This window comes from Scomber japonicus, chromosome 19 (genome assembly GCF_027409825.1).
Source record: "Scomber japonicus isolate fScoJap1 chromosome 19, fScoJap1.pri, whole genome shotgun sequence".
NCBI classification, from domain to species: domain Eukaryota; kingdom Metazoa; phylum Chordata; class Actinopteri; order Scombriformes; family Scombridae; genus Scomber; species Scomber japonicus.
The window spans coordinates 24451068-24478677 of record NC_070596.1 but is presented as its reverse complement, the minus strand read 5'-3'; the positions used below and the strand labels follow the sequence as shown (position 1 = coordinate 24478677).

At 40.6% G+C, this 27610-nt stretch overlaps 1 protein-coding gene across 1 annotated transcript; it reads right to left on the bottom strand.

Annotated features, from left to right (window-relative positions):
• Nucleotides 1–1411: 1411 nt before the first annotated feature.
• Nucleotides 1412–26875, bottom strand: tnfrsfa (tumor necrosis factor receptor superfamily, member a). The gene is made up of 10 exons (XM_053340410.1): nucleotides 26671–26875; nucleotides 14436–14604; nucleotides 12664–12795; nucleotides 6290–6401; nucleotides 5667–5800; nucleotides 5473–5574; nucleotides 5335–5381; nucleotides 4902–5183; nucleotides 4752–4788; nucleotides 1412–4149 (listed from the first exon to the last, which is right to left on the bottom strand). Exons 1-10 carry the CDS (start codon nucleotides 26701–26703, stop codon nucleotides 3848–3850), a joined length of 1350 nt encoding a protein of 449 aa, XP_053196385.1. The 5' UTR covers nucleotides 26704–26875; the 3' UTR covers nucleotides 1412–3847.
• Between the last annotated feature and the right edge of the window lie 735 nt (nucleotides 26876–27610).

Genomic DNA, 27610 nt, shown 5'->3' with positions numbered 1-27610 from the left:
AGGCCCACATTGGTGTTGAGAAATCCACCTTTATGCCAGGGCAGCTGGATTTGCTCTTGCTCTTTCCATGCTGCGTTATGACAGACAAGATGGCTTTAATAGATGTTATTCATGGCCCAAAATTTGACTTGTTGCAGGTGTAACTAATAGCGTTAATAATGTCTGTTTTCCATTTAAGGTGTACAATTTTCTATAGTGCTCTTTCCTTGAGTGTGCTGACTTACTGGCACGGTAAAATTGAGCACTTGTGCTTTTTCTTAATACGACAAGCCCAAATATCTGCTGTGAAATAGGCCTATTACCTGAACTACCTGAAGCTGGATGGTGCACTCGTATTCCACTGATAGCTTGGTGACTACAGGGGTGAGAACAGGTGTCAAGACTGTAATGAGTAGCACTTTTTGAGTTTGATAGAAAGTACAAAAATAGAGAGTAAAAGTTTTCTAGCTGCAGGAACGTACTTGTCTGTAATTACCTCAGCTTCTTTAGATTTTTTTTTTTTTTACGGCATTGTTACGTGAAATTGTCCTTTTCAGAGTTTATCACGTATATGTTAAATGAAGCGGCGTCAATCCTTCCTTCCTTTAGGCCACGTTCATAATCGTTTACAGCTATTTCTCATTATTGGGTGCTTTATAATTCAAGTCGAGGCTGTCAAAGTTAATATGTATTCTAGGGGATTTAAACCCTTTTATTTCAAGAGTGTCACCATCTTTTTTTTGCTTCAAGTCTATTATTTGGTGATATTCCTCTAATCTAAACCCTCTTACAACACAAAGACGACTTTCTCTCCCCCTTTTTAAATGAGGTTGTTAAAATGTGAAAAATTACAAGAAAAACCTACAAGCTATCTGGCAGAGCATTGGTTTAGATCAGAGGTTTTTTTTAAAAGTGAAAGGCGGTTCTACCCAGGGGAGCTCCGAACAGCTGCAGGAAGAGGCTCAGTGAATGATAATGAAAAAGTACTACATTGGTTATCAAAAGGAGATCACATATAATAGCCTGAATGTGTGCGATTTGGTTAAATGGATAATTCAGAGATAAATATTTTGGTGAATTTGACTGTTTTTTTTTTCCTGCTTTCCCAGAGTCAAAGAAATTCCTTTTATAAGAGACATGTTTAATGTATTTGATACAATCTGAAGTATGTCAAACAGCAACATCAGGATATCTTGGCTCAATTGTTGAATGTCTATGGGATCAAATAACAATCAGGATCCCATAGACATGCAGGAATTGAGGTAGGTAGGGCGATGGGGGGCTCTCTTTCCCAGCTTTATCTGAGGGGAGGCCCACACTCTGGTTTAGATTATAATACCATCCTGATGTTTGTTCTGCACAACTCTGGTATTTTAAAAAGGTGATTGACTCGCTATTGTAGCCAAGAAAAGAATAAAAAAATGGGTATCTGTACAAAACATTTATTTGAAATAGACATAAAAACAGCTTTGATGTATTTGCATAATTTATATCTGAAATTCAAGGCAAGCAAACAATAACTAAGGGGGAAATGGCTTAACGGCACTGAACAGACAGTTTTTTTACACAAAGTTGGGAACTTAAATGAACAGATCAGGATTTGCAATGAAATATGTAAAAGATAAAAACACAGAAATTATATTCTTTAAAAAAAAACAAAAAAAAAACAGAATAGACATACACTCACATGAACTGCCACAGAGTAAACAAAACATGCACTGATTGCCTATTCACTGCTATGTTACTTCAGGAACAGGTGAGAGAAAGCGAATTTAAAAGAAAACAGGCTATAAAGTTGAGAAATGGATGTGTTAAAAAAAAAAAAGAAAAGTTAAAAGGAGAATGTTAGGTGAGAGAAAGAGGTTCCCTAGAAATTGATGCAGGCTGTATTTTCATTGTCTGTCAATAGATGGCAGTGCCAGCACTGTAGCATCACTCTTCAGCAATAATATATAACTAACTCTTTTTCTTTATACATGGAGAGACTGCAGAGAAATGGACAGAAATCTTTAAGTTTAAAATGGCACATCATCATCAGCAGCCACTCTGATATCTGTGTTTCTGTTGTCCTTAATAACTTCATACCTCACTACAGTCATTTTTATTTGTTAATATAGCTGCATACATATACACTCTGTGAGGCTTATATGCTCATTGGAAATGTATGTACAAAAATTACAGTATTGGGGGGGGGGGGGGAATAATAAAATTGAGCTTTTTTTTTCCTTCTTTTTCTTTTTTAAATCCAGAAAAGGTTTCCTTCATCTTGTCTGAGTCAAACCGAGACAAAACAATCCGTACCTGCATCTCTCTTGTCACCGCTGCCGTGTATAGGACTATTTCGGTCAGGCGGTTAACTTAACTGAACGGGTTGGACTCAACAGGCTAGTCCTTTTTTTTTTTTTTTTTTTCCTTCTTCTTTTTTTTTTAAAGATGTCTAAAAAGGTTTCACCTAAACTCCAATTTTAAACATGACACATTCTGCATTTAGTCACGTTGAAAGCTTCGACACTGATGGATGTTTGTTTTTTTCTCTCTCAGGTGGAAACTGTTGCGTATGTGACGTTACACATCGACAGTGTGGACCGCAGTGCTACACTGAACACGGCGCAGCGAGCAGGAACAGAGTTTCAACCACACCTTATTTAAAAAAAAAACAACAAACAAAAACTCTGATTTCAGTCATTTTTGCCCTGTAGCTAAACATGATAACACAAATATAAATGTGTATAGTGCGTGTTTTCCAGGGTCGTTTCTGTTTTTTTTGGCAATGATATAAATATTGAAAGATAATTATTATTCATTACAATAAATATGTCAATAAATAAAATGACCTTTGAAGTTCTCCAAGTTACATGGAAACATTATGGAAACTAAACTATTAACACAAACAGCTTGTGAAATTCCTTCTACAATGTGTCGTGTGAGTAGTAACACTGAACAATAAAAAAAAAACAAAAAAAAAAGAAATTGGATGACTGAAAAAAAAAAGTCTCCAATGCAACATTTCTGGATCACTATGCTGTATGAACATAATGACATCATGAAAAAGATTCACCCCTTTAACAAATTTAGATTATCGAATGGCATTAAAAAGAGGTAAAGTTTAGGATTAGTAAGGCTGCGTGTTAATCCCTGTCATAACAAATGGACAATATTTCGCTATCATTTGACAAGAAAAAGTGTTCATGTTCTGTTACATATGGTTTCAGAGGAGTCTAACATCTACAAAAAAAAAAAACAACAAATATAGCATGACTGTAGTTTCAAATCCTACATGTGCCAGAGGTCAGTGCATCAGAGAGGCACAGTATACGTGACATAGCTAATGCCACTCCTACAAACCAGTGTATATCCTTGTCTCAAGGTAGTATAAAATAATCTGGGTTGACAACCAGATGACACACATACACCCAGAGACTTCTAAGCTTTCAGTATTTTGGCTGCGTGTCTGCTTCTCTAGAGCCTAAAACATGCAGCCCTTTCTGCCTGACGGAAGTTGACGCCTTCATGTTATTCTGCTTTTTTAGATTTTCGTGGTCATCTTTGGGGTGGTAAAACTCTCAAGATTGGACCACTTTTTTTTTTTTTTCTTCTTCATTTTCTCATTATTACACCTCAAGCATTTGGCATGTAGTCAACATCCTCAGAAGCGCTGATCAATACGGCTCGGCTTTCCCCTTTTTGTGTTTTTCTTTTTAAAACTACTGGCTTTTGAATATGTGCGGCTGGTCGGGCCACAGAGAGGTAAGCCTGTTTGTGAGACACGACGTCCACCGACAGCGTCTGTGTGCTTTTAGTTTTTCAGGTTTTTAAGTACTTTGTTTTTTTCTTCATTTTGCAGTCGCCCCCCCTGCTACTTCAGCTTTCAGGGTGTGTCTGCGTGCTTGTAGTAGCCTCTCCGCAGGGCTGCCGAGGCGATGTTCTCGGCCGAGCGACGCTGGTCCATGCTAAGCAAAGCCTCCAACAGGTCGTTGATGTCGGCTTTTAGTCCCTGCCTCTGCATCCAGTTCTTCAGCAGTTCGTATACTTTGTCACCGGGGGGGCCGTTCTCCGCGATCCGAATGTGGTTGTCGCTGACCCCGATCATTCTGAAGAACTTGTTATGGATCCGTACGTCCAGGTACTCATCGAACAAGTCAAAGCTCTTCTTTAGGGATTTTTCTGACCCTTAAAAAAAGAAAAAAGAGTAGAGTTAGACTTTGAGACACATGCTAAGTCTCTTAAAAAGTCATCTGGATGAATGTTTATCTTGTCTTGTATCTCTTACAACAGACCTATAATGGATTGTTAACGCTACTTTGCAATTACGAGAGCTGCTTAAATAAACTTATATATATATATATATATAAATATATGACACAGTATAGGCGTTATTTCTATAATCGATATATTTCAGTTAATTTTCCTTCAGGGAGATGCGTAAATTAAATAGGGAATCAAACTAATCTGTTAAGCTGTGTCCTCTTGAATTTAGCGTGAGAAAATAAAACACAGAAACAAAGACAGCATGTTCCAGCTGCCTGAAGGCTCAGATACGGCCTGACTGTCATGAGATTATTAATCTATCAAGCAGCTAATGTGAGATCTTGAGAAAATGCTGTTTATTTGACTTCCCAGCGGACTGACATTAACTGCAATAAAGTGTGTGGTTTTCCGTGCACAGCTGCCTTTTAGGACAAATCAAGAGGGACAAAAATTGGCTTCATGAAATGAGTACAAAAAAAGTTTCTCAGAGTGGAAATCTTCCCCTCCCTCTGCAGGAATCTCACCTTGTAGCGGCAGCAATCGATGCTGGAGAGGATCATCCTATATAACATGAGAGAAAATACAATATTAATGTAAAGGAAGGTAGCAAAGGGGATTAAAATTTCAAAATGAAACGCTAACGATGTGAATGTTTGATGTGTTATCCCCCTCACCGTGGCTGCGGGTGGCAGTCTGAAGGCAGTGGGGCTCTGGTGTGGGGTGTTACCAGAGGAAGCCGCTGTTGGCAGGGCTGACAGGCTAGTTTGAGACGAACTAGTAGTGTTGGGTAAACTGTCCCCTAGTCCTCGATCTTCATCCTCGAGGGGAGGGGAAGCTTTGGTCATCCCAGGCTGCGTCTCCTGCAGCAGAGGTCGCGACTCCGGACGGTTCTCCTCCCCCTCCAGGCCGGCGTTCTGATTATTCTGTCTCTCCTCTGCTGTGGGAGCACTCTCGTCCTGAGCAGGAGAAATGTGGAGGAGGGGGGGGGGGGAGACAACAACAATGAGATATTGTACAGCAGATAACTGATGAATAACCAATTATCACGCCTTTTTAAAAGTGCACAACATCAGAGGAGTCAGTACATGAAACATAGCAACGACTTACAATAGGAATCTTCACAATTTCACTGGAGTCACAATGGCTCTTTGTACCTGTTTTTAAAAGCAGACAAACAAGCATTAGGAGCACATCATTAATAAGAAAAACAACATTACTAAGCTGCAGTACACAGTGTGAACTCACATGGTATTTCACATGAGCGCTGCTTGATTACGAACCACCACACAGCCAGACCGACGAGGATGCCGATGAGGGAGATCGCCAGGAAAATGCATATAGGAAGAGCTGCAAGAAACATAAGACATACATCAGTTAAAAGTCACATCAGCCTCCGATGTTAAGCTTTTGCATGAAACGGTGAAGTGAAGTGAAGTTACCGATGTCTGCTGGAGAAGTCGGGGTCGGCGTAGGAAGGACTGTCGAGGTTTCTGTGGGGATCAGATCCCGTTTTCGACACACTGTGTTGGAAAAGGAAGTGCACTTCTTCACTTCCTCCTCGCCTGCTTTACACCTTTAATTTTATAGAAGAAACAATAGTAATCAGTGATATTATGGAAGTTATTAATGCTGTATATTTTACTCTGTTTTTAGGGAGGATGTTATAGATATATCGCAGCTGAATCAGTCTGAAACCGAGTGGATCCAAGTTATCCTCGTATCTAAGGAATTATGTTCATTTGGGACTAAATCCACACTTGAGCTGCAACTAATGAATCTTTTTTTATTATTATCAATTAATCAGATAAAAGTAATGTAATAATTGCAGCTATATGCCCCACCTCACAATATATATCCAGTTCCAAAGATCAGTATCAATGCAGCTGGTAGTTTGCCTAATATGTATTTTTATCCAGAGAGGCAGGCAGTTGTAGTTGCCTTACCTTAATCTTTGTTTATTTACCATAACCGCAATCATTCCCTAAACGTTACTTCTTAATCTTAAGAAATAAACTAGCATGAACTGAAAACAAGTTGAGGGGAAGAAATAAATTGCTCTTACTTGGCACAGCGTTTGCAGACTTCGCAGGCCTGATCTGGCACACAGAAGGTACCCTGTCTGCACTGGCACCTGGTGTCTGTGGTTCTGGTGCAGGATGCAGTTTCGATCTCATCTGTGGAGAGCAGAAACATACGAGAGATGGAAATTAGACATGTGTTTTCTCTCTTTCATGAACATTGTGAAAAAGCATAACAGTAAGATCCAGGGACATGAAATAGCCAGAAATGTGTGAACAGGTTTAAAAATGAGCGTTGGAGTTTGCAAACAGGTATGGAGTTAAAGAAGTAGACTAGTAATAAACCTGTGACCATCAGTAGGTGTTAAATGAAACAAAAAATAGTCGATTTTCAGCTAATTTGGAGCCTCCAAGTAATTATCTGGTATTTCTTTGTGATAAAGATAAGTAAGATAATTGGATTTCCAACTGTGCCTCCCTCTAAAATACATTTCTGCCTCATTTTGAAAAAAACAGGATAATGAGGGACGGAAGAATCCAACATGGTTCATTTATTAAATTCAGGCAGAAAAAAAAAGACAGTAGCCCCTGCCTTTATTATATGATCAAAATTAATAACAAACCAGCAGTCCACCTCCACGGGACGACCTTTACAATGGTTGATGTTCGCCAATTAGGGAGCAATTGCAGTGTTAGTCTGGTAGGTAGCAGTAATGCGGTTGCAAAAGGCGAGTGCACTCTTTATATCACTTAATCTTCTTCCACTCGGATTTTCCTCTTGATTTTTTTCAGACAATTTGGCTCATTTTGTAGCCAGTGGTGAAGTTTTTCTCAGAGTTTTAAAGCACTCCATCAAACTGTTTTTTTTTTTTTTACAGATGAGGATGAATGTTCACTGAACTTTTCCACTTGTTAGAGCTAAAACTTTGCCAAAGATACAAAGTCCACAATTAGTCATCAGTGATGACTCCTTTCATCTTTTGCTTTGCTGTTTATTCACCTGTCTGTCTGCTCTGCAGGTGGTTCGTTAACCCTAGCTGAGAACACCTGGCATCGGTGTTCACAGGTGATAAAGCCTGGCAACAGATAGCAGCTCCTCTCTCTCTCTCTCTCTCTCTCTCTCTCTCTCTCTCTCTCTCTCTCTCTCTCTCTCTCTCTCTCTCTCTCTCTCTCTCTCTCTCTCTCTCTCTCTCTCTCTCTCTCTCTCTCTCTCTCTCTCTATCTCTCTATCTCCCCCTCTCCCTCTCCCTCTCTCCCTCCTCTGCTTTCCTCTCCAAATAACTTTCTGCTTTGGTTTAGTTATGCTGCCATAGTTTTTTACTTTGCTTTTATGTACTTTCCAACACATAAGCGCGCACACACACACACACACACACACCACAATCATGACTGTGTCTGAGATATCACACTAAGATGGCATTTAGTATGCTAAAACAGTGCGTATGAGACCAATAATAAGTGAATTGCACACTATTTACGGGGAGATATTATGTTTGACAGCGCTGAACGCTGGCTTAAATATCCCATAATGCAATGCAGCAGTGATGATGACAATGTAACAGACTATGCAACTAAGGCAGCTCTGAGGTAACATCAAAAATTCTTCAATTTAAGTAAGGTTTCACTTTTAATTCGTTCAGACTTCATGATTAGCATGGGTTACCATGGTTATGTCTCCAAACAGCAAGGATACATAGCACTGTTTATTCAAACAGAAGTAAGGTGAAGGCCAGTACAGATATTGGGTACCTAGCTGGCACATAGTTTGTGATTTCTGGAACTGGTTAATTAGATTGAATTATTTATCTTTGGTTGAAGTTCAACATGGGGTTTCTCCCTTTCATTGTAACCACTTGAGCCAGGTCATAAAGCATCTGCTGACTCTTTGTCACCTTAACAAGGAAACAAGGCATATCAGCAGTGCTCTGTGGATGAACTGAGAAAAGAAAAGTTGTTTCATGAGATTGAATTGTCTTCTTATCTAAGATAATAGTGAGCAGTTAACGGCCGTTTGATTAAGTATACTGCCTCCTCAGTAAAACATCAACTTTTCATCCAGGAGTGATTTGTGTACTTAAAGGATACGTTCCAACTACAACAGCCAGGTGTTCACATGAACATTGTTTACAGCGCTTGCTTTTGGCACATATAAACAATTGTTAACCTCTACCTGAACAGACACTGGAGGGATTTTTTTTTTTTAAACAAATCAACTAACAACCCCCCAGAGAGCGATGTGAGTACATGTTTGTTTTTTCAGCATTTCCTCAGCTTGTGTCGGCCCTCGCTGTCCACACACACACACACGCACGCACATACACACACACACACACACACACACACACACACACACAAACCACTACTCACTTTGCCAGCTCTTAACTGCTACTCGTGCCAAGAGATTTAAACAATAGCTTTAATTGTTAGCATTTTTATTGATTATGTAAGAAAGAATAAACATTTAATAACAATTTTCAAATACGAAGCTACTTACTTTAGGGCCTTTTAACTACTAAAAGACGAGGCCTTAACACTCGGGGGACATTTCATTTATTGCACGGCTGTTAAAAGCAAAGCCCTGCAGCTCACTCACATCTCAGATATTTCAGAGAATAACTAATAACTACTGATTAACTATGAAAATAATCCAAAAAAAAACACGCTCATAGTTTTGAATTGTGTGAAATCTCTCACAATGATCCTATTGATTTTTAAAAAAATGGTTCCCTGCAAGAAAAAAAAAAAAGAAAAGGCCTGAGAGGAATAATTTGTGCCAAGAGGCAAATCACAATAGTAGTTAAACAGAGCTGATATTGTTGGGCTTTGGACACGCTGATGATATTCTTCAGTGACTTAATTTGCTCCATTTTGTCACATTTGTTTGTTATTCAGCTAATTTGATAAAGATAGAAAATCCAATTATCTTTTTTTTTGTGTGTGTAAATTGTGTGTTAGTTTAATCATCAAGTGAGGGCTATTTTACACACTGTTGAGATGACGACGCCACACTCTTGCTTCCTTCCTGCCGCACTGAAGAAAACATCATCATCAGCTTTACGATGAGAATGCGTCATGTGGGATACAGTTTCTATTCAGAGCTGCTGTATTTTTGCGCCGGACTATCTCAGTAGTAGTGACATATTGTATCCTAGTTTTCACTTTTGTTACATAATGATGCTTAGCGCTGATTGGAATGTAACACATGCAGAGAGAAAAGCAGTGAAGCTTTAAATAGGAGAAAATCTTTTTAATCTATTTTTTAAAATCTATTATTATTATTAGAAGGAATACTGGAATAGAAGTGGCCGACCATCAGACTGTCTGAATATAAACATCTATTTGTTTTCTTGTCTTATCTGGGTCATATATGTGGTTAAACCTACACTGAATCATATCTTAAATCAGGGGTGTCAAACATGCGGCCCGTGGGCCAGAACCGGCCTGCCAAGGGTTGCAATCCGGCCCACTTTCCTTCCTGTGTTCTTTTCCTTTCTTCCATCTGTCCTTCCTACTTCCTTTTATCCTTCCTTTGTTCCTTCCTTCCTTTCTTCCTTCTATCTGTCCTTCCTCCCTTTCTTCCTTCTGTCCTTCCTTCCCTTTCTTCCTTCTGTCCTTCCTACTTCCTTTTATCCTTTCTTTGTTCCTTCCTTCCTTTCTTCCTTCCATCTGTCCTTCCTCTCTTTCTTCCTTCTGTCCTTCCTACTTCCTTTTATCCTTTCTTTGTTCCTTCCTTCCTTCATTTCTTCCTTCCTTCCATCTGTCCTTCCTCACTTTCTTTCTTCTGTCCTTCCTTCAATCTGTCCTTCCTCCCTTTCTTCCTTATGTCCTTCTTCCCTTTCTTCCTTCTGTCCTTCCTACTTCCTTTGATCCTTTCTTTGTTCCTTCCTTCCTTCCATCTGTCCTTCCTCCCTTTCTTCCTTCTGTCCTTCCTCCCTTTCTTCCTCCCATCTGTCCTTCCTCCCTTTCTTCCTTCTGTCCTTCCTCCCATCTGTCCTTCCTACCTTTCTTCCCTCCTTCCTTTTGCCTCTCTTTCCTTCCTTCCCTTCTTATTTCCTTCCTTTCTTCCTTCCTTCCATCCATCTTTTTAATGATCTGGCCCACATGAGATCAAATTGGTCTGTATGTGGCCCTTGAATGAAAATGAGTTTGACACCTCTGTATTAAATGAACACGAGTGAAGATAATCCCCCACAACAATCATCATAAAGTTAGACTGATGTTTTAAAGAGACGATATACTTTTCACAGTTTGACCTGAACCAAAATTACAGGTGTGAAAAAACCTCCCTCAGAGCAAACAGTTCAATTTTAGCACAACAAAAAAAAGCAGTCTTAGTACAGATCAAACTGAACCACTTCTTGATGGTTCAGACTTTCTTTTCAATTACAGGAAGTTCCGGGAAAGCTATCGTCGGATCCCGGAAGAAGGAAAAATGATCCGTGGCAGCACGTGGTGAGAGGAGGAGACCCGAGTTTTTTAATTTAAATATGGTCTGACAATGTTATAAAAAAAGTCGACTGGAAATAACAGCTTGGAGGGGGGAAAAATGACGACAGTTTCCAAGTATTTTTGGAGAGGATGACACAGAGAGGATATAAGAGGATGGAAAGCAATGCCACCTGAAGATGAAGTAATGCCATGACAATTTATTTAAGTGGTAACGAAAGGAATCTGTTTTCTCCTTTAATTCAAGGCAGCCAACTGAACGAACCTGTCTACTAACCAATCCATGTCATGTAGGCAACGATGACAGGAAGTAGCTCGGGTCTACTTTCAATGATTGGCACCTCACTGCAACCCTCAATGTGCAGTATTTTTACCATTATACACTGATGAGACTTGGGTAGGTCATATAAAGTTCTTTAGTGCATTTGCATAATTGCAACATGGATCAAATGTATAAAATGTAACAAGAGCATGAATCTTGGATCGAAAGGTGTGAAAAGGCTTTTAAACTTTCAAAAAAGCTGATTCATTAAAGATTCATCAAGCCAACAGTGGTGGACGTTTTTAAATGATGCATATATCAGAGCGGTTCATTTTAAGTTCAAGTAGTTCATTACCAGGGGAAACTTTTAAATTAACTATAACATTTTAATTGACAGTTCCTTTTTTTTGTTCTAATTAATTATTACATGCTTGTAAATAAGTTAAAAGTAGAGCAAAAAACATACAAAAAAACCCCACAGTGAAGGAGCACAAAAACACATCCCGTGTAACAGTAGTCTCTTTTCTGTAGCTGCAGCCTTTCACCGGACACAAAGACGTCCCCAGTGTGGGAGACAATGCGACAACGGCCACACCCAGTTCAGCCAGGTAAGACGGACACACAGGCAAACCTCCCGAGACGGGGTAACATGTTCACATTGGAGGGTACGAAACAAAAACGACAAAGACAACGCCCTTCCACTCTGTGTAACATCATAAGATCTCATTTTCATGAGTGCATCTGAAAGGCGGTTGGGGGGTTTGGGGGGGTTGGGGAGGTGGCGGGGGCGGAGGACAAAAAGGTATCAACTTTCCCAAGCAATACATCTTTGGCAAACTGGAATACAAAAGACTACCTTTATGCAATTTTTAAAAGGCAATGGATAGAATTAAAGGGCAATTCAGGCATTGATTCTTTTCTTTTCTTTTCTTTTCTTTTCTTTCTTTTAAAACAACCTGAGTGAAGCTATTGGTTGATCTTGATAAGGCGTGCTTACTGTAACACAGATTGAATGGGCAGTGGTCTCATTATAATGGACACGCCTTTCAGGTTACCTATATTTTGTCTTGCAGATAGCTGGGTAAACAATATGTTGATTGATTACTCAGCTTGCAGAAAATGTATCTTTATAATTAAATAAAAATGATTTAATTCAACAATTTAGATTTTTTACATTTTTACACGTTAATGGCAGAAAATCATTCTTTTAAGCTTCTAAAATGTGAATATTTTGTGGCTTTCTTTGTCTTGTATGACAGTAAATTGAGTATCTTTGGGTTTTAGGCTCTGAAACTTCTTAACATGTTATTTTGGGATCTGGAAACTTGTTTTTATTATTATTTACTGGCATTTTATAGGTCAAAATATCCAGAGATTAATCAAATTAAAACCTGATTAGTTGCATTGCTAATAATATGGTTAAATAGAGGGGGGGAAAGTGTCTAATCACATTCATGTGATTGTTTAAATGCACCTCATTGTCATGCCGCACACTCAAATCTTAGAAATAAATATTAAATTAAACTATAGGCCGTAACAACAATACACACACACACACACACACACACACACACACACACACACACACACATACAAAAAAACAAACTGGACTGGTTGAAATTTCCTAAAAGAAAATTATTATTCCCATAAATTCAATCAACATTTTTACAGCCCTTTATGAAAAACACAAGATGTCGATAATCTCATTACCTGAGCGGCAGTGTGTACAAGGCAAGCAGCGGTTCATCCCGTTGGAGTGCTCTGTGTAAGTCTCGCCATGATCACAAGGAAGACAAGTCCCCTGCTCTTGGTCTCTTTCACAGGCCTTCTGCACAAAAGTTCCTAAAAAAAAAATGAAACACGAAAGTAAACCAGATGACAAATATGCAAAAATCGGATCTAATGAGTTACATGTTAGGGGGGAGGACACCCAGCGAGGGACCTCAGTGTGATAAATGCCTCTGAACTGTGGAATAAGAACAGTGAACTGAGAACAGTCAGTTCTTCTACACTTGTTGAGCATGAGGTCACAAGAAAAGATTCATGGTTGTTCATGAGGTGACACATTTCCAGGAAGTTAAAGTCACATTTCATGGGTTGACCGCTCGTATTATCACGCTTATCATTTTCATACTCAGTTCACGCATGCTACGAATAAAAATGTGTTTTCAGAAATTATGAGAAACAGCTAGAGCATGAGAAAAAAACTGCAGCAGAGGGCAAAGACATGGTTTGTTGAACTCACAGTATTGAGTGAGTAAATTATTGGCAGTTGTGGTCGGTTTCGGGTAAGACGGTTTTCAGAAGTTTGTTTTAGCTTGAGTTGACTGCGGGTAAAACTGATTTTTTAATATGAACCCACACAGGGAGGCATGTGCCTGGATAAAGAAAAGCCCACAAACTGACAAAGAGAAGCAAAGAAAAATCTGTGTTTGTGGCCACGGCGGCTTTTTAGATATGTGGTGACAACTGGCCAACTGGCAAGAATCAAAGAGAACAGAAGCACGAAAGTGGGGAAAAACTTAAAACCTCTCTATATTTCTGCAACCATGGGTCAAAAAAGCACACAGGATGCTCTGTTTGATCAGTCAATGTCTATTTACTGTCAGTCTCCCATGAATTATTTTGCACTTTGTTCAAATTCCTGATTTTCTATTGTTACTGTAAATGCAGCTTTTATATATAAGACATCAGGATTATTGAGTCTCTCTCTGTTTAAGAGACACAAACAAGGTTTTAAATACCTTTGCTTTAAAATGTTTGCGTGCATATAATCCGATAAAGGGAGCGTGCGTTTTAGGAATAAAGCTTTTAGTTAATAAAGTTGGAAAATTCCTAGTGATTCATATAAACTGGAGCAACTGAGGATTTTTCTATCAAGAAAAAAAAATCTAATATAAACAAAAACAAAACCTGAAGTTGATCAAATTAAAAAAGATTTCATAATTCAAGATGGCAAATGAAATAATTCAATCAGCCGAGCAGCAGCATGCCGTAATTGCATCTTGTCCAAATATGTTCTGAGCTAAAAAAAAAAAGAAAAAGAGTTAACAGTCTTACCTAATTATTTAAATAATACATTTAAAAAAAAAGGTTGGTATGTTTTTATTAGTGAGGTCTGAAAAAATAATTTAATATCCTCCACTTTTCACTTCACATTGTGCTTCGCTCTGATCTGCCGAGACGGAGCCGCTCGCCTTCTCCTGGCCGTCAGACATTCTTTCCAGACCGAGCACAGCATATTTGCAAAAGTCATCTGGGATGCCGTTCACGTTATGGCTTTGACATTTGACTTCACTTTCTTCACACAAAATGCCCCTCTGAAATGTTGAAATGTTCTAGTTATACAACTCGACCAACTTCAACATTTCAGGATATGGGGAAATAGTCAAATTTATTGACCAGGTGGAGTTTGGGGGTTGAAAAGTTGCATGTTTTGGTTGGCTACTGTGATTCGTGGTTGTGATTGTGATTCTCCTTACCAGCTTGACAATTGAGGCAGCAGAGTCCCTGGTTTAGGTACTGTTCGTTCTCGATGCAGGTTCTGGCTCGCCTCAGGGTGATGTTTCTATATTCATCGCTGGACCACTGTGGTGCTGGAGGTTCTGCTGCGTGACAAACCAGACTGAGGACAAGCGTCACCACCAACACCTGCATCATAAAAGGTCAGGGATCGAGAGAGAGAGAGAGGGAGAGAGAGAGAGAGAGAGAGAGAGAGAGAGAGAGAGAGAGAGAGAGAGAGAGAGAGAGAGAGAGAGAGAGAGCAGAGAGGAGAGAGAGAGAGAGAGAGAGGACATATAGGTAGAGAAAGAGAGAGAGAGAGAGAGGAAGGGGGAAAAAAAGACAACAGCTTTGCATTATTTGCGTGTATCCACAGTATACAGACTCACCCACTCAAATTCATTAGATGAAGGACGGTAAAGAGGAGAGTCTATCTTCATAGGAAACCTTGTGTGAGCAATCTACGACTTAATTTTGAACCATCTGATCTGAACATCTGCCGTGGGAAAGCAATTAAAGGAGCCATCCAGCCGGTCAGAACTAGAGGCAAAACAACCTTGTGTGTGTGCAGGATGCAGAGCTATACGCTAACTGCATGCGGCGCAACAGGCGGCCAAACTTAATTAGTCCATGATCTGGTTTTCTAGTAAGGTTTTAAAAAAAGCAGGGAATCTGTTTCCTCTGCTGTGGGTAGAACAGAAAGGGTTTGATACGGTATCTTAGCCAAAACTAGCATAGAGCCCATATCAAATGTGATTCCAGCAATCCATTCATGTGCTAGATAATAACAGGCTTGTATAGGTGGGGTACTGAGAAGAATACAGCCGAACACTTTAGTGTGGCCCCCAGGCGCTGGTGTTTATTCACACGCTTTTCACCATGTCAATGTGAGAAGGCCCCATTCATTGGCAAACAACGCACTTTAGTGCCTCTACTTCAAATGACCCACATTCTTAAACCCCGGCTCTTTGAATGCGACGACATGCGACACCGCTACGAAGCGCCTCAAACGCAACGCGACACCCTTAGAGGTAAATGAGAGGCCTAGATTTTGCAGGTTTTGTCTCTCCTGTGCCCCCCCACCCCCTCACCTCGCCTCTGGAGAGAAAGGAACAGGTTAGGGTGGGAGAGGGAGAGGGAGAAAGAGGAGGAGGATGGGGAGGAGGAGGAGGATCGATTCAAAGTGAGAAACTGTAGACTGCAAGTTGAAGATGGGATGTTCTGCTGGGAATAGGTAGTCCAAAAAGACTGTGGGAGTATGAGAGGAATAAAGACTGCATGAAGATAGACAACGGTGGAGAAAGAGGGACAGGCTGGAGCTGAAACTGACTCTTGACGCTAGACTTGGCTCTCTGGAGAGCCGCCATGCCTTGTTGTTCAAAAGAACTTTCCCCTCTCTCTCTCTCTCTCCTCTCTCTCTCACTCTCGCTCTCTCTGCCTTTTCCCTTCATCCTCTCCCTCTGCTCACGTCAGACTTTCCAAAGACGCTGAGAAGCAGACGTGGAGGGGCAGACGGCCGGCAGAGCAGTCACAATCACACCATTTAGATCTATCCAAACATTCAGGGGAGGGGGAGAGAGAGGCAGAAGAGAGAGAGAGGGGGAGAGGGAGAGAGAGAGAGAGGCAGAAGAGAGAGGGAGAGAGAGAGAGAGGCAGAAGAGAGAGAGAGAGAGAGAGAGAGAGAGGCAGAAGAGAGAGAGAGAGAGAGAGAGAGAGAGAGAGAGAGAGAGAGAGAGAGACAGAAGAGAGAGAGAGAGAGAGAGAGAGAGAGAGACAGAGAGAGAGAGAGAGAGAGAGAGAGAGAGAGAGAGAGAGAGAGAGAGAGAGAGAGAGAGAGAGAGAGAGAGAGAGAGAGAGGAGGGAGATAAAATGAGAGGCGGTTGTGGTGGTGGTGGTGGGGGGGGCCAACAGCTTGCATGACACAGGGTGAGTCTTAGTCTTGAATACACTATGTGTGTATGGCTGCAGGGTGGGGGACGTAGAGAGACATGGAATTAAGGAAAGAGTAAGTAGAAGGCCGTGTGAAAAGCAAGAGAGAAAAATGTGTGCACAACAACACTGTGGAAAGAAAAGATGGAGGGAAAAAAAAAGACAACTGGGACACTGTGAGTTGCACCGAAGGTAACTCTACACTTGCGACTGTAAAAATCGCAATTAATAATAAAGAGGTATAGTCATCCAGCAGTGAGCATCTAATAAATCATCAGTACAAAGCTAAAAGTCAGGTGTTTCTTTGACAGCTAAGATGCACAGACAGCGTGGAGATGACATCATTTCCAGCGTGTGTTCATTTCAGAGCTTGTGATTCATATCACTCCCAGATGCAAACACCCTCAACAACACACCTGCTACACCGGAAATCCAATGGCATGTTACTACGAAATAAAACAGTAGAACTTGCTTCTTTATAATAAAAACCACACTGGTGAATAATCACTTCTCCATGTGCTAATGTGAGAATCAAAACAAACCCTGACCAGCTTCATTTCGTGATAAAAAACACACTTCTGTAAATCTGAGGGAATCCCGCTTTTGGCTTTGTGGCCGGCTTGAAAACGATCAAGGCCATCAACATGTGTCAGCGCTAATATCCCACGGCTGCTCAACTAGGCAGGCATAAATGCAGTGTATACATAAACACTATGGGCAGCCACATTGTGGCTAAGTTTTTACCTCTACAACCAAGTGAGGAGGAAGCCCGGAGTGACCGTAACCTCAGTGTAGAGAGCCCTCCAAACCCACAAACCCTGGAAAGTCTCCAAAACTCCGGCTGAAGTGGCTCCGTCCACTTCACAGTCCTCTCTATCCTGTGTACAATGGAGTGGGCTTGGCTGCAGATTATTTGGCCAAACAGTGTCCTATTGTCATGCTTTGGGGCCTGTATGTATGATAGGTTAGTGCTCGGCTTGTGTGGATGCTAAGTTAAACTAATAAAAGACGTACAATAAAATACTGAGGGACCCTGTGTTTATCTGACAACAGTAGCTCGCCTCCGCTTCCTCCAAAAAGAGCCGGGGTTCTTCCAAATTGCCTTGGCACAAACTCTACACATGCCATGTACACTGAGAATGCATTTGTGACTAAATGACAGGACATCCTTTCAGTTGACCTGCGTTATCAATGGGCCATTTAGAGTGCGGTGATCACTCCGTATCCCCCTGAGTGGAAATTACAGTGAGCGCCATTATAATACAAAAAAAAAAGAGAAAAGAAAGAAAGAGCAGAAACAAGAACACGCGATGAACTTCTGCTCGAACGCACGCGAAACAAAACCGAGGGAGATTCTTCATTTCATATTAGACAGATGATTTCAATCATAGAGGCGACCGATAAGGACGGACATGATGCACCTTATTATACTCCTGTATCCGGAGTAGGACCTGCCCTCTCGTCATGATTTTCTTATTAGCCAATCCTGTAGTGAAAGTTGCAGATATGGTGCATGCATATCAGACGACATGACACCAGAGGAAGAGAGTCCTTGAGAAGTTGAGATTATAGTGAGTAAAAATATATCACTCTGCATAACATAAATGCAGAGTGATGTCAGGTTAGATCTCATTTTAAAGTCTACTGGTAATACGCACAGAATTTTAATGCATTCACATATGACTTTGTCTCAAATGACTCATGCGGTCTGTGGAGAACCAATTGGAAAGCCAACGTTGTCACTTTGCAGTTTATGAAATCAATTCAACCCAGTTTTTGAGTGTAACCTAAACTGCACAGTGATTTGTGGATCTGATAAAACGGCAGTAATCAGTTCATTGGATTATAGATGGTCAGCAGAATGAGGAGGAGGTCTGAAGCAACAACTAACTGCCAGCCTAGCGATGGACATTGCCGCTTTATCTCCGTGTTACATTAAGGAATTTAGCCATTTTACCGTGATGATATTTAAGGATTCTAGCACATGACACAGTGGAGGATGGAACCAAAGTGTTTTGCCACAGCTGCCGATTTGCAACGCGTCGTAAAATGACTAAAATATGAAATGTTAATTTCAGTTCAAATGTCAGCGACACGTGTGTGAATCAAACTTGGGTCTTTATCACACATTGTTGCCTGCCTCGACCACAAGAAAGACACATTTCCCCCCCTCCTCCGCACAACAGCGGAGGTGAGAACTTCTGTGTTACAGCTGCTGCGGTTTAGAAACACAAATGATGTCAGAGAGGAACGTACTGTAGGAATCAAATTTCTCAGTAATCATCTGGTCTTTTGGTAATTAAAAAAAAAAAAAAAAAGACACACAATTTGTTGCTAAATGAGTCTGTTTGCTGCTTAATTGAAATAAGAAATAACACAATTAGATAACTGATGAAATGTCCTGTCTAATTGTGACAAACTATCTTGTCCAACTGAATAAATAATACCAAATTAAAAGTGTTGCGTGAAATTTGATGACACTGATCTGCTGTAACATCATTAGTTAATCAGTGTAAACCAGTGTTAAGGATGAGTTTGGCATATCCTTTTATAATCTGACCCTGATTTGACTAATGTCTCCTTCGCTACTCATTAAAAGACCAGACATCATTGTACTCTATCCTCCACAGTGCTTTTTGGATCATCTTTACTGAAACTCTTACTTTTTTTACTATTTAAGTTTCTCAATGCTGACCTTGACATGACAGTGAATGCTCCCTGAGTCGTGTTGTACAGATAAACCCTGCTATTCCCGTGAGACTTGTGGAGGAGGAGGAGGAGGTGTGTAGGGGGGTGGGGGGCAGCCATGCACGACTTTCCTTGAGTGATAAATTACGCTGACATTTTGTGTTAGATGATGAAGACAAGTACAAGCCAGCTTATGTCAAGAGAAAGACGTGTGACACTCGCTTGCTGCTGCTGCTGCTGCTGCACTGTAAATAAATCAGTGTTCAACCAAGCACGGATACATTCATCATTATAAAAGCTGAACAATACCAACTGAAGAGGATGACTTCCATGTCAATTTGAAGCTGTTAGACAAGAGGTTGTATACAGTGTGAAAACCATATTGTTGAGCAACAAAAACCACACACACACACACACACACACTCACACACGCACGTCCAAATGTACAATAGAGCGCACAAGCACACATGCAGTGTATGAGTGGGAGCGTGTGAAAAGCGTCTGCCCCCTCCTCTCAGGGAGCACAGGAAGCTCGAGACAATACAGAGGCTTCATGCAGGGTTCAGCTCCAAACTGTTCCCTCCATAGCAGCCTGCCTCCGAGCAAGCCCAGCACCCGATTAGACCCACAACATATCCGCTAGGCAGGATATTTATAACTCAGGGAAGCTGCAGCTCCACGACACAAATTCTTGAGTTTCCTCAGGAGGTATGCTTGACTGATTAGATGAGTGTGACACTGTGTCACAAGCAGGTTAGGTGACATTCACCGTCGTGCCAGAGGATAAAAAAAAAAAAAAAAAAAAAGGCCAGAGAAGTAACAAAAACAATCTGTGACGACGACGGTTTCAATGAAGTTCCTGGCACTCGCTCTGCCGACCGCAACTTTTGTGAAATGACATATCCTGACGTGATACCTTGACACTGAAGTTGACCGCATGAAAAGAACGTTGCTTGTTTTGATGACACAAAGTGAAAGGGTTGCTAAAGATCGGAAAAAGTCAGAGGTGGATGCAGGTGTGCGGTCTGACACATATTTGTTTGTATTGTGTGACGTTGAGGTGGTCTCATTTAAAAAAAAAAGGGGGTTCTCTCACATGTACGCAACACCCCTGTGAGTCATATGGCATGTTATTGAGGGAGAGAGAGCGAGGACATTGAATTTGAACATCAATCCACAAATTGAATTTAGACATTCATGTGCTGAAGGCGTATTAACTTAGCCTTTTCAAATTCTGATTAGGCCCCTTCACTGAGGAGCGGCGACTCACTCACAAGGCAACTGTAGGAGGGTGAGAGTGAAAAGAGTAAGAAAAAGGATGACTAATAGATTAAAGTATGCGCAGGAATCCATCACCTCGCTCTCGAGACAATCGCGGTAGCTCCATTAAAGCTCGTCTTTGTGTGAAAGGAAAAGAGAGAGAGAGAGAGAGAGAGAAAAAAAGAAAGAAGAAGGTCCTTGAAGCGCAGGCAGTTTATAGCTTTCTCTATAAACACATCACAGCAAAAATGTAGAATATGTGGCCGCTGCAGCAGGTCAACAAAGACTTAAGTGACCGTCAATAGTTGGAATTTATGTCCGATTTATGTCTTTGTAAACACAGAAGTCCATTCTCTGCACAAAGGTTTAGTTTGTTAGGAGGCTTTTCTTCTAATATCTGCATTCATCCAGGAGAGCAGGAAGTCAGATGTAGTACTGATGTAAGTCTTAAGCCACCTTAGTTTCGTATTTTCTGAATGAGTGAGTCTAAAAAAGGTGCCAAATATCTACTGTACCATGACTGCAGTGGCTTTTTTTCCCCTGAAGGGCTTCAACTAACACAATGTGTCACTTTTGACTAATCAGCTGATTATTTTCTCGATTAATCCAATGATAGTTTGGACTTAAAGGTCTAAAAATTTGTTTTGTAGAGGTAGCAAATCCTCACATTGAAACCAGAAAATTTGGCATTTTACTTTTCGATAATGGACCGATTGCTTGAGGTCTACATACTACCCCACTCAAATAACATTCTTAGATACCAGATACAGATAACAAAATAGCATTTTTATGTCCATAACACTTTGATTTTTACATCCCAAAGAGTATAAGCACAAAATGATGGTTATCTTATGCATTTATACTCTGGTAGAGGGGCAGCGTCGTGGTTGTCGAGGTTGTGGTTGTTCGCCAAAAGTCATAAATTAACTTCATCTAGTTTTAAGCCATAATTTTCACAATAAACTCTATGAAAGCTGGCTGTATTTAACTGTATCGTTTAACTGGATGAAGGATTTTAGTAATCAGACGTCTTGATGTTAAGTTAACAGAGAAACAACCTGTACAAATGTTAGCTTCAGCTCGGCTCGTAATCCCTTCGGACGTCCTGCATCCATTGAACAGTGTGGGAGAAACGCAGATTTATAACACGAAGCCTCTTTATTCAGTTTTTATACCGGTTTTAATCAGTGGGTCCATTTGTTTTGGGCTGTGGGAGACCTCTGCGGATAATTTGGCTGGCGGTAAAAACCTCCTGAACTCAATTCAATTCAATATTATTGCAGGCAGATATGCAACGAAAGCAGTAGTGCAGCTTCACCAAAGGTGGGTGGAAGTTGAAGAGGGAGGGACATACATAGCATAAAAATAGAGAAAGCAAAAGGCTCTCTTTGAAGGGAGCGTTGTTTAGCTTAGCATGTAGCCCGGCCTGCTTCCTCTCTTGTGTTTACACTCCTGACGGGAACTGAGCCTCCGCTGCAGCAGCACTGATGGGGGAACTTGTCCCGAGATGTTGGTGAGGAATGTTTTATCCATTCAGAGGTTTAAAAGTTTCCAACAGCTGCAGGAGATATTAGCATTACGTCGGCTTGTAAATAAAAATTAAAACTAACATAAAAATAATGAGCACAGTCTGTCTCAGAGGAACTGAACGGCAGTGAAGACAACAACTCCCATGATCCCATGCTTCTTCACAACGTCACCCAACTCCATCTTTTGTTATTCATTTGATGGAGATAATATTATATAGTGTGTTTAAAACATTGTAAAACAGTTTAGAATAGAAAAGGTGTGTAAAAAAAAAGAAAAAAAAAAGGGAGCTGAGAATAAAATTGCACCCTTTGGCAACCAGTAGTCCATTCCTTGTGTAATGTCCTCAAAGAGGCCAGCAAACCTCATGTGATTGAACTCATCAGGTGACTTCTTCTTCTTCTTCTTTTTTTTCTGTCTTTTCTTTTTTTTTAACACATGGCAGCTGTACACTCAAGCCTGAAAGATACATTGATGGGACTTTTTTTTATTGACAAAATTTAACTCACTGCAGCTAAATTTGGCATTGCTTTCTGTAGCAGCTGATAAATAAGTAAGTAATGGAAAGCCACAGATAGTATGTGTTTGAGGTAGGGCTGAAAAATATGGCCCAAACATTGAATTCTCATCTTTTTTTAAAAAGCTTTTTAGGAAATTTGCTACCATATTTTTAAGACTTCGTACAAAACATAGTTGAAAATGAATATTTAAAAATCTGCACTATCCCTACAGCGATGGACTGTCAGTGGCAGATGTCTAACTTAAGTACAAACATCCACTTCACTAACCAGTTTCAACACACAGAGCACAAATGTCTGCACACTAATTTATCTCCTGCTGTTTGTGTTTCCTGACAAAACATTAGCCCAACATCTGCAGACAGCTGGCTAGCTAGCGTAGCGTTAGCTACCAGGCACACAAACAAACACAAACAGAGCTCAGATAAGCGCGCAGATAGCAACTCTTTTTCAGTCTTCTTCCTCTTAAATGCAACTTTTAAACTCACTGTGAGATAGCCAAGAGCAGCTCGGAGGCAGGCGGAAACACATCAAGTCACGACAGTCCTATAAACTGATTAGTCACACTATATACACACCCACCAGAGTTTACACGACTGTTGTGATGCAGGATGGCTAATGTACAGTAGCCAACCATAATCTAGGACGCTTTTTTTTTTCTTTTACACATTACACATTGTGCAAAACAGAATCTGAAGTGGTCATTGGGGACAGTCTATTTTAACAATCCAAAAATCAATTTAACACAATACCTATGACATCATTTGTTTTTGTCCCTTTCTTACGAGCAAGTTGTTGACAATAAAAATGTGCTCATGTCCTGCTTAGTAAATATCTTGGTTAAAACTCTTCAATAAATAAATGTCAGAGATCCTTGTAAACAAAAGAGGCATGTTTATGTTCTGTGTTGCTCTTTAAAAACAAAAGGAGTTTATAACCCCCCCAATGTGGAAAACAGGCTCTAGTGTACACCTCTGAGTAGTTTTCAAATTCCTGAAGACACTGTGCATGATACAGAATTAATTACCATTTGCTATTTTTTTTAGTTTTTTTTAAATGGACTCTCCCTTTCTTTCTCAGTTGTGTTTATTGTTTAATGTCCAAGTTTGCTGTGCTTTCATTAGAGATTTGGACCAGATTGAATTCCTTGTAGTTGCTTAATCTGATTCTGATTTGTGTTTACCATAGTGAAGATGTGTGATCTAGTGATGTTTGACACTCAGTACACTGACCCCACTTATCTCAGTGTTTGTAGCACTGACTTGCCTCTCTTGGTATGCATTACGTGGGTAGGAAGCACCTGAACAGGTGGCACTCCCTTAATGAGTCAGCAGCCCTTTGATAACTGGGGAATGATTCACCCTGACCATGGTAACAACAAATTCCTTTATAAGCATCAATCAAACCGGCAATAAAACAAGACTAAACAAATATATCGGCTCTTTAAAAAGAATACCTGATTGGAAACTCTGACAGAGAATCATTAAGAAGTCACACAGCCACCTGGTATCTGACAGTGAGTCAATTGCACCATGTTGCATCATTCAGTGTCCGTGTAGCTTCTCTAAGCCACAGGCATGGTTACAACTGTTCACATGGTCGCCATGCAGAGCAGCAACAAGCAGAAGTTACTGTACTGTATCAGGGACTCCAATGGCCAATTTGTTGACCACTGCTGAGTCCCCAGCGACACAGTTTGGCCCTCTCTTGTCCCAAATGTCAGTCCTGCCCTTGTCTGTGTTGTCCACAGAGACAGAGGGGGATATTTCCTGTGTGAACCAACACCCAGACACACAGTAAGCAATCGTAGATAACAATCTTGTGTACATTTGCATGGGCATGACAATTCTCAGAAGTAAATTGATGCCACTAATATCAGAACATCTGTGTACACTCGACAGGAAGTTTACTGGACGGCCAGGCACGTACACTCAGGCAATTTGAAGGGGTGTGGGGAAGAGGGGGTTGGGGGGGGGATTAGAGAGAGGGGAATGGGGGTGGGATGTGTGTGTGTGTGTGTGTGTGTGTGTATGTGGAGGGTTGGGTGGGTGGGAGGAGAGGAGGAGGGGGGGGGTGAAGTTTCCTCATAGTCCCTTAGCAACAAGGCCTGCTGGCGAGGCCTCTAGAATGTACTGTGGTTTACAGAAGAGATAAACATTGACTTTGCCACCCGGAGAAGTAAATCTGATTTCAGTAATGGAACACTGCATGACTTAAGACACAGATCAGACAACGCACAAAACAAACACCGAAGCTCCAGGCACATCAGCAGATGTTACATTTACTTTAATGGCTACATTTATATGAGTGTAAGCAGAGCAGGAGGCGTCTGTGATGAAATGCCACCATATTGCAGTTTTACGACCGACACCATTAACCACAAAAGTCGCCGAAACTTAATTTGCTCTGTCATCTGGGGAACTCTGATTGATGTCTACTTCTTATCTCATGCCATAATGTGAACCAGTCAACTTGTATTGGAAAATAAGTCAACACCCCTCCTAGAGTCTTACATATAAAATGTGATCCGATATTTCCATCTCCATATTTGTCTTGTTGTCAACAAATCTCATGTGCAGAACCAAACTCATAATGAATTCATCTACTTGAAAAGTGTTTTGTGTGTATCCAGATCTTGATGTCTTATTCCTCTGTGGTGTGAACTTGGGTTGTTGTCCCAAAAACGGGTCAATGAGTCACCCTGCTGCACTCGGTGACACGTTCACTGCCCCGAAGATAACGGTCACATTAGTTTGTTTGTGTTTACGTTGCTTTTCCAGCTACATACAGTATCACAGATTCTTGATTTTGTCCAGAAGTTCTTTCATAAATTTCTAACGTAGTATAAAGTTTATGATACGTAGCAGAGCGAGCTGGTAAAGCTCTGTAAATGGAGCCGCGTTCCCACACATGTGCAGTGGCGTCTGTCTTACACTGAACTGCTCTCCTGAGACTGAAAATGTGATCGCTGTTATTAGTCTGTGGAGCCATTTCTAAACAAACTATGGTCGCCCATTGCCTTCAGGCACAGGAACATTTCACCCAGTGCAGCGGTGTGGCTCATTGACTTGTTTTTAATAGTTTTTTTGGGCAACAATGGAGGTCTACGGCACAGAGGAATAAGATATGTCAGGATTTGGATACCAATACAGAGTACTTGTAAGTAAGGATGAGACATGATACTTGTTGGCAATAAGAAGAATTTAGAAAATCGTCAGCCATATCCTTTAATAAATGGTCACATTTCACAGTGAGCATACAGTATTTATAGTGTCAGGCTTCGGTGGTGCACAGCTGGAAAAAACAACAGCCAAGGAATGAAAAGACGTCTCTGTGAAGGTCTGAGAGTGGAATAAACTTTGGTGGAAAAACTGTTGAAGAGACTTTGCGGCTTTAATCGACTAACTGGCAAGGTGAATTCTTGGCTTTTTTTGGGGTCAAACTGATTACAGCCTTCAGGCATGTTACAAAACCCGTGCTTTCTCACACTCTTCACGCAAATGCATTTAAAAAGCTTCCTTGAGCAGCAGAAGAGTTCACTTCACAAGCAAAGGCCTGGCCAACACTGTACTTATTAATAGTGCCTATAGAGCCAGCTACATCCGCTGTGACAGACCAGGAGCCATCATATGCTGAATGTCTGAACAATATGACCACATGATGTCCAACACAGATGGTGACTGTAATGTTGGGGAGGACGGGAGGAGAGGAGAGGAGAGGAGGGGAGGGGGGTGAGAGGGGAGAGGGGAGGAAAGCCAAATGAAACAGCACATGTACTGTACTGTTGCACAAGAAAAAAAAAGGGAGTACGTCTTTCCCAACAAAAGTAAACACTCAAATAGACAACAACAACAAACACAATGTTGCTTCCTGTGTTTGCGCTGTCGTGGGACAATGAACGGGCTGTTTCATCTTCTCCCACTAAGTCCACCAGGCCTGGCCGTGATTTCAGCTCCCATGTCCCGGTATAGCTTCCCAAAAAAACGTTAAAAAAAGTGTCTAGTCTAGGCTTTAACTTCACGAGACAGCCACTATTTTAATACCATTAAACCTTTTCCTGACCTCCGATAGAGACAATTGGACCCAGCCTGTTGCTACAATGTATCACTCAATCATGAAAATGTCCCGCCGTGGACAACTCCGCGATAAAGATAAGAAGTTATTTTTATACATGATTAACATTTCAATTAAGAGGATATAAGCGGTTGTTAATTAAGTAGAGTGGTGTAAGAAAGTATGAAGAAGTTTTTTCCCCGCTTCCAAACATATATATATTTATATGTTGTTTACTTACAGAAAGTTTCCTGACCACCGGATCGAAGTTCATCTTTGGGAACTTCGAGATGCAATCCCGGGTAACGTTACAAAACCACCGGTGTGAAAATATCTAAATAATTATAGAAAAAAACAACAGAAAAAAAAACACTTATGGCGAAAAAAGAAAATAGCCGCACGAGTCCAGCTTTAAAACTATCCGTCATCCGGTTTGCTTTCATGAGTTTAAGTCTTGTCACTGACTTTTTCACAGAGAGGAGACACACGGTCTGAGCAACTGGGAGGAATTTTTCTTTTCTTTTTTTCTCTCTAGCCCGAGAGCTGGCCTGACGTCAGAGTGCCATCAGCCAATCACAGCGCTCCTCTTTGAATACTAATGAGGCAGCATGTGTGTGCAACTTAAGGCAATAAAAGAGTTTTATTAGAAGTAAAATAGCATTAGAGGTGGAAGTTCAGTGTTGGGGAGTAAGTGTTTACATATAACAGCGTTACATAATTTGAATTAAATTCAATTTAACAGTAAAAAAAATGTCAGTGTAAATTACAGTTATGAAAATGATGATTACAAAGATGGTTATATCTGAAGTCAGACCTTTAAAATTTTGGTCAGGAGGAGGGACCCCCCTCCTATTTAATTTTTTTTAACATATTTAATGTGTTGCTGAATAGATATATTGCTGTTTTTAATTCTTTGAACCCAATGTTTTTTATATTTTTGTAAATAAATCATGACACTGACCTAATTTGGAGCACACATGGACTTGAATGGTGTCATAGTACCAATTAATCCCATGCCAGACTTTTAACTTTTTCATAAAATATCTACGTGAACAAATGAATACATTTTCAATGAGAGATAAATCTTGCTTTATAAGAAATTATCTCTCTTATAAATCATGTCAGTGTCCATAAAAAACACTGAACTTAGATTTTGGTGCTTAATGGGAACACTTACCCTA

Bases quoted from the DNA above. Each gene is read 5' to 3' on its own strand.
- tnfrsfa (XM_053340410.1), bottom strand. From the start codon at position 26,703: ATGAACTTCGATCCGGTGGTCAGGAAACTTTCT. The intron at 14,605-26,670 runs GTAAGTAAACAA...TTTATGATGCAG, and splicing joins CGGTGGTCAGGAAACTTTCT to GTGTTGGTGGTGACGCTTGT. The intron at 5,382-5,472 runs GTGAGTTCACAC...TTTTAAAAACAG, and splicing joins GCGCTCATGTGAAATACCAT to GTACAAAGAGCCATTGTGAC.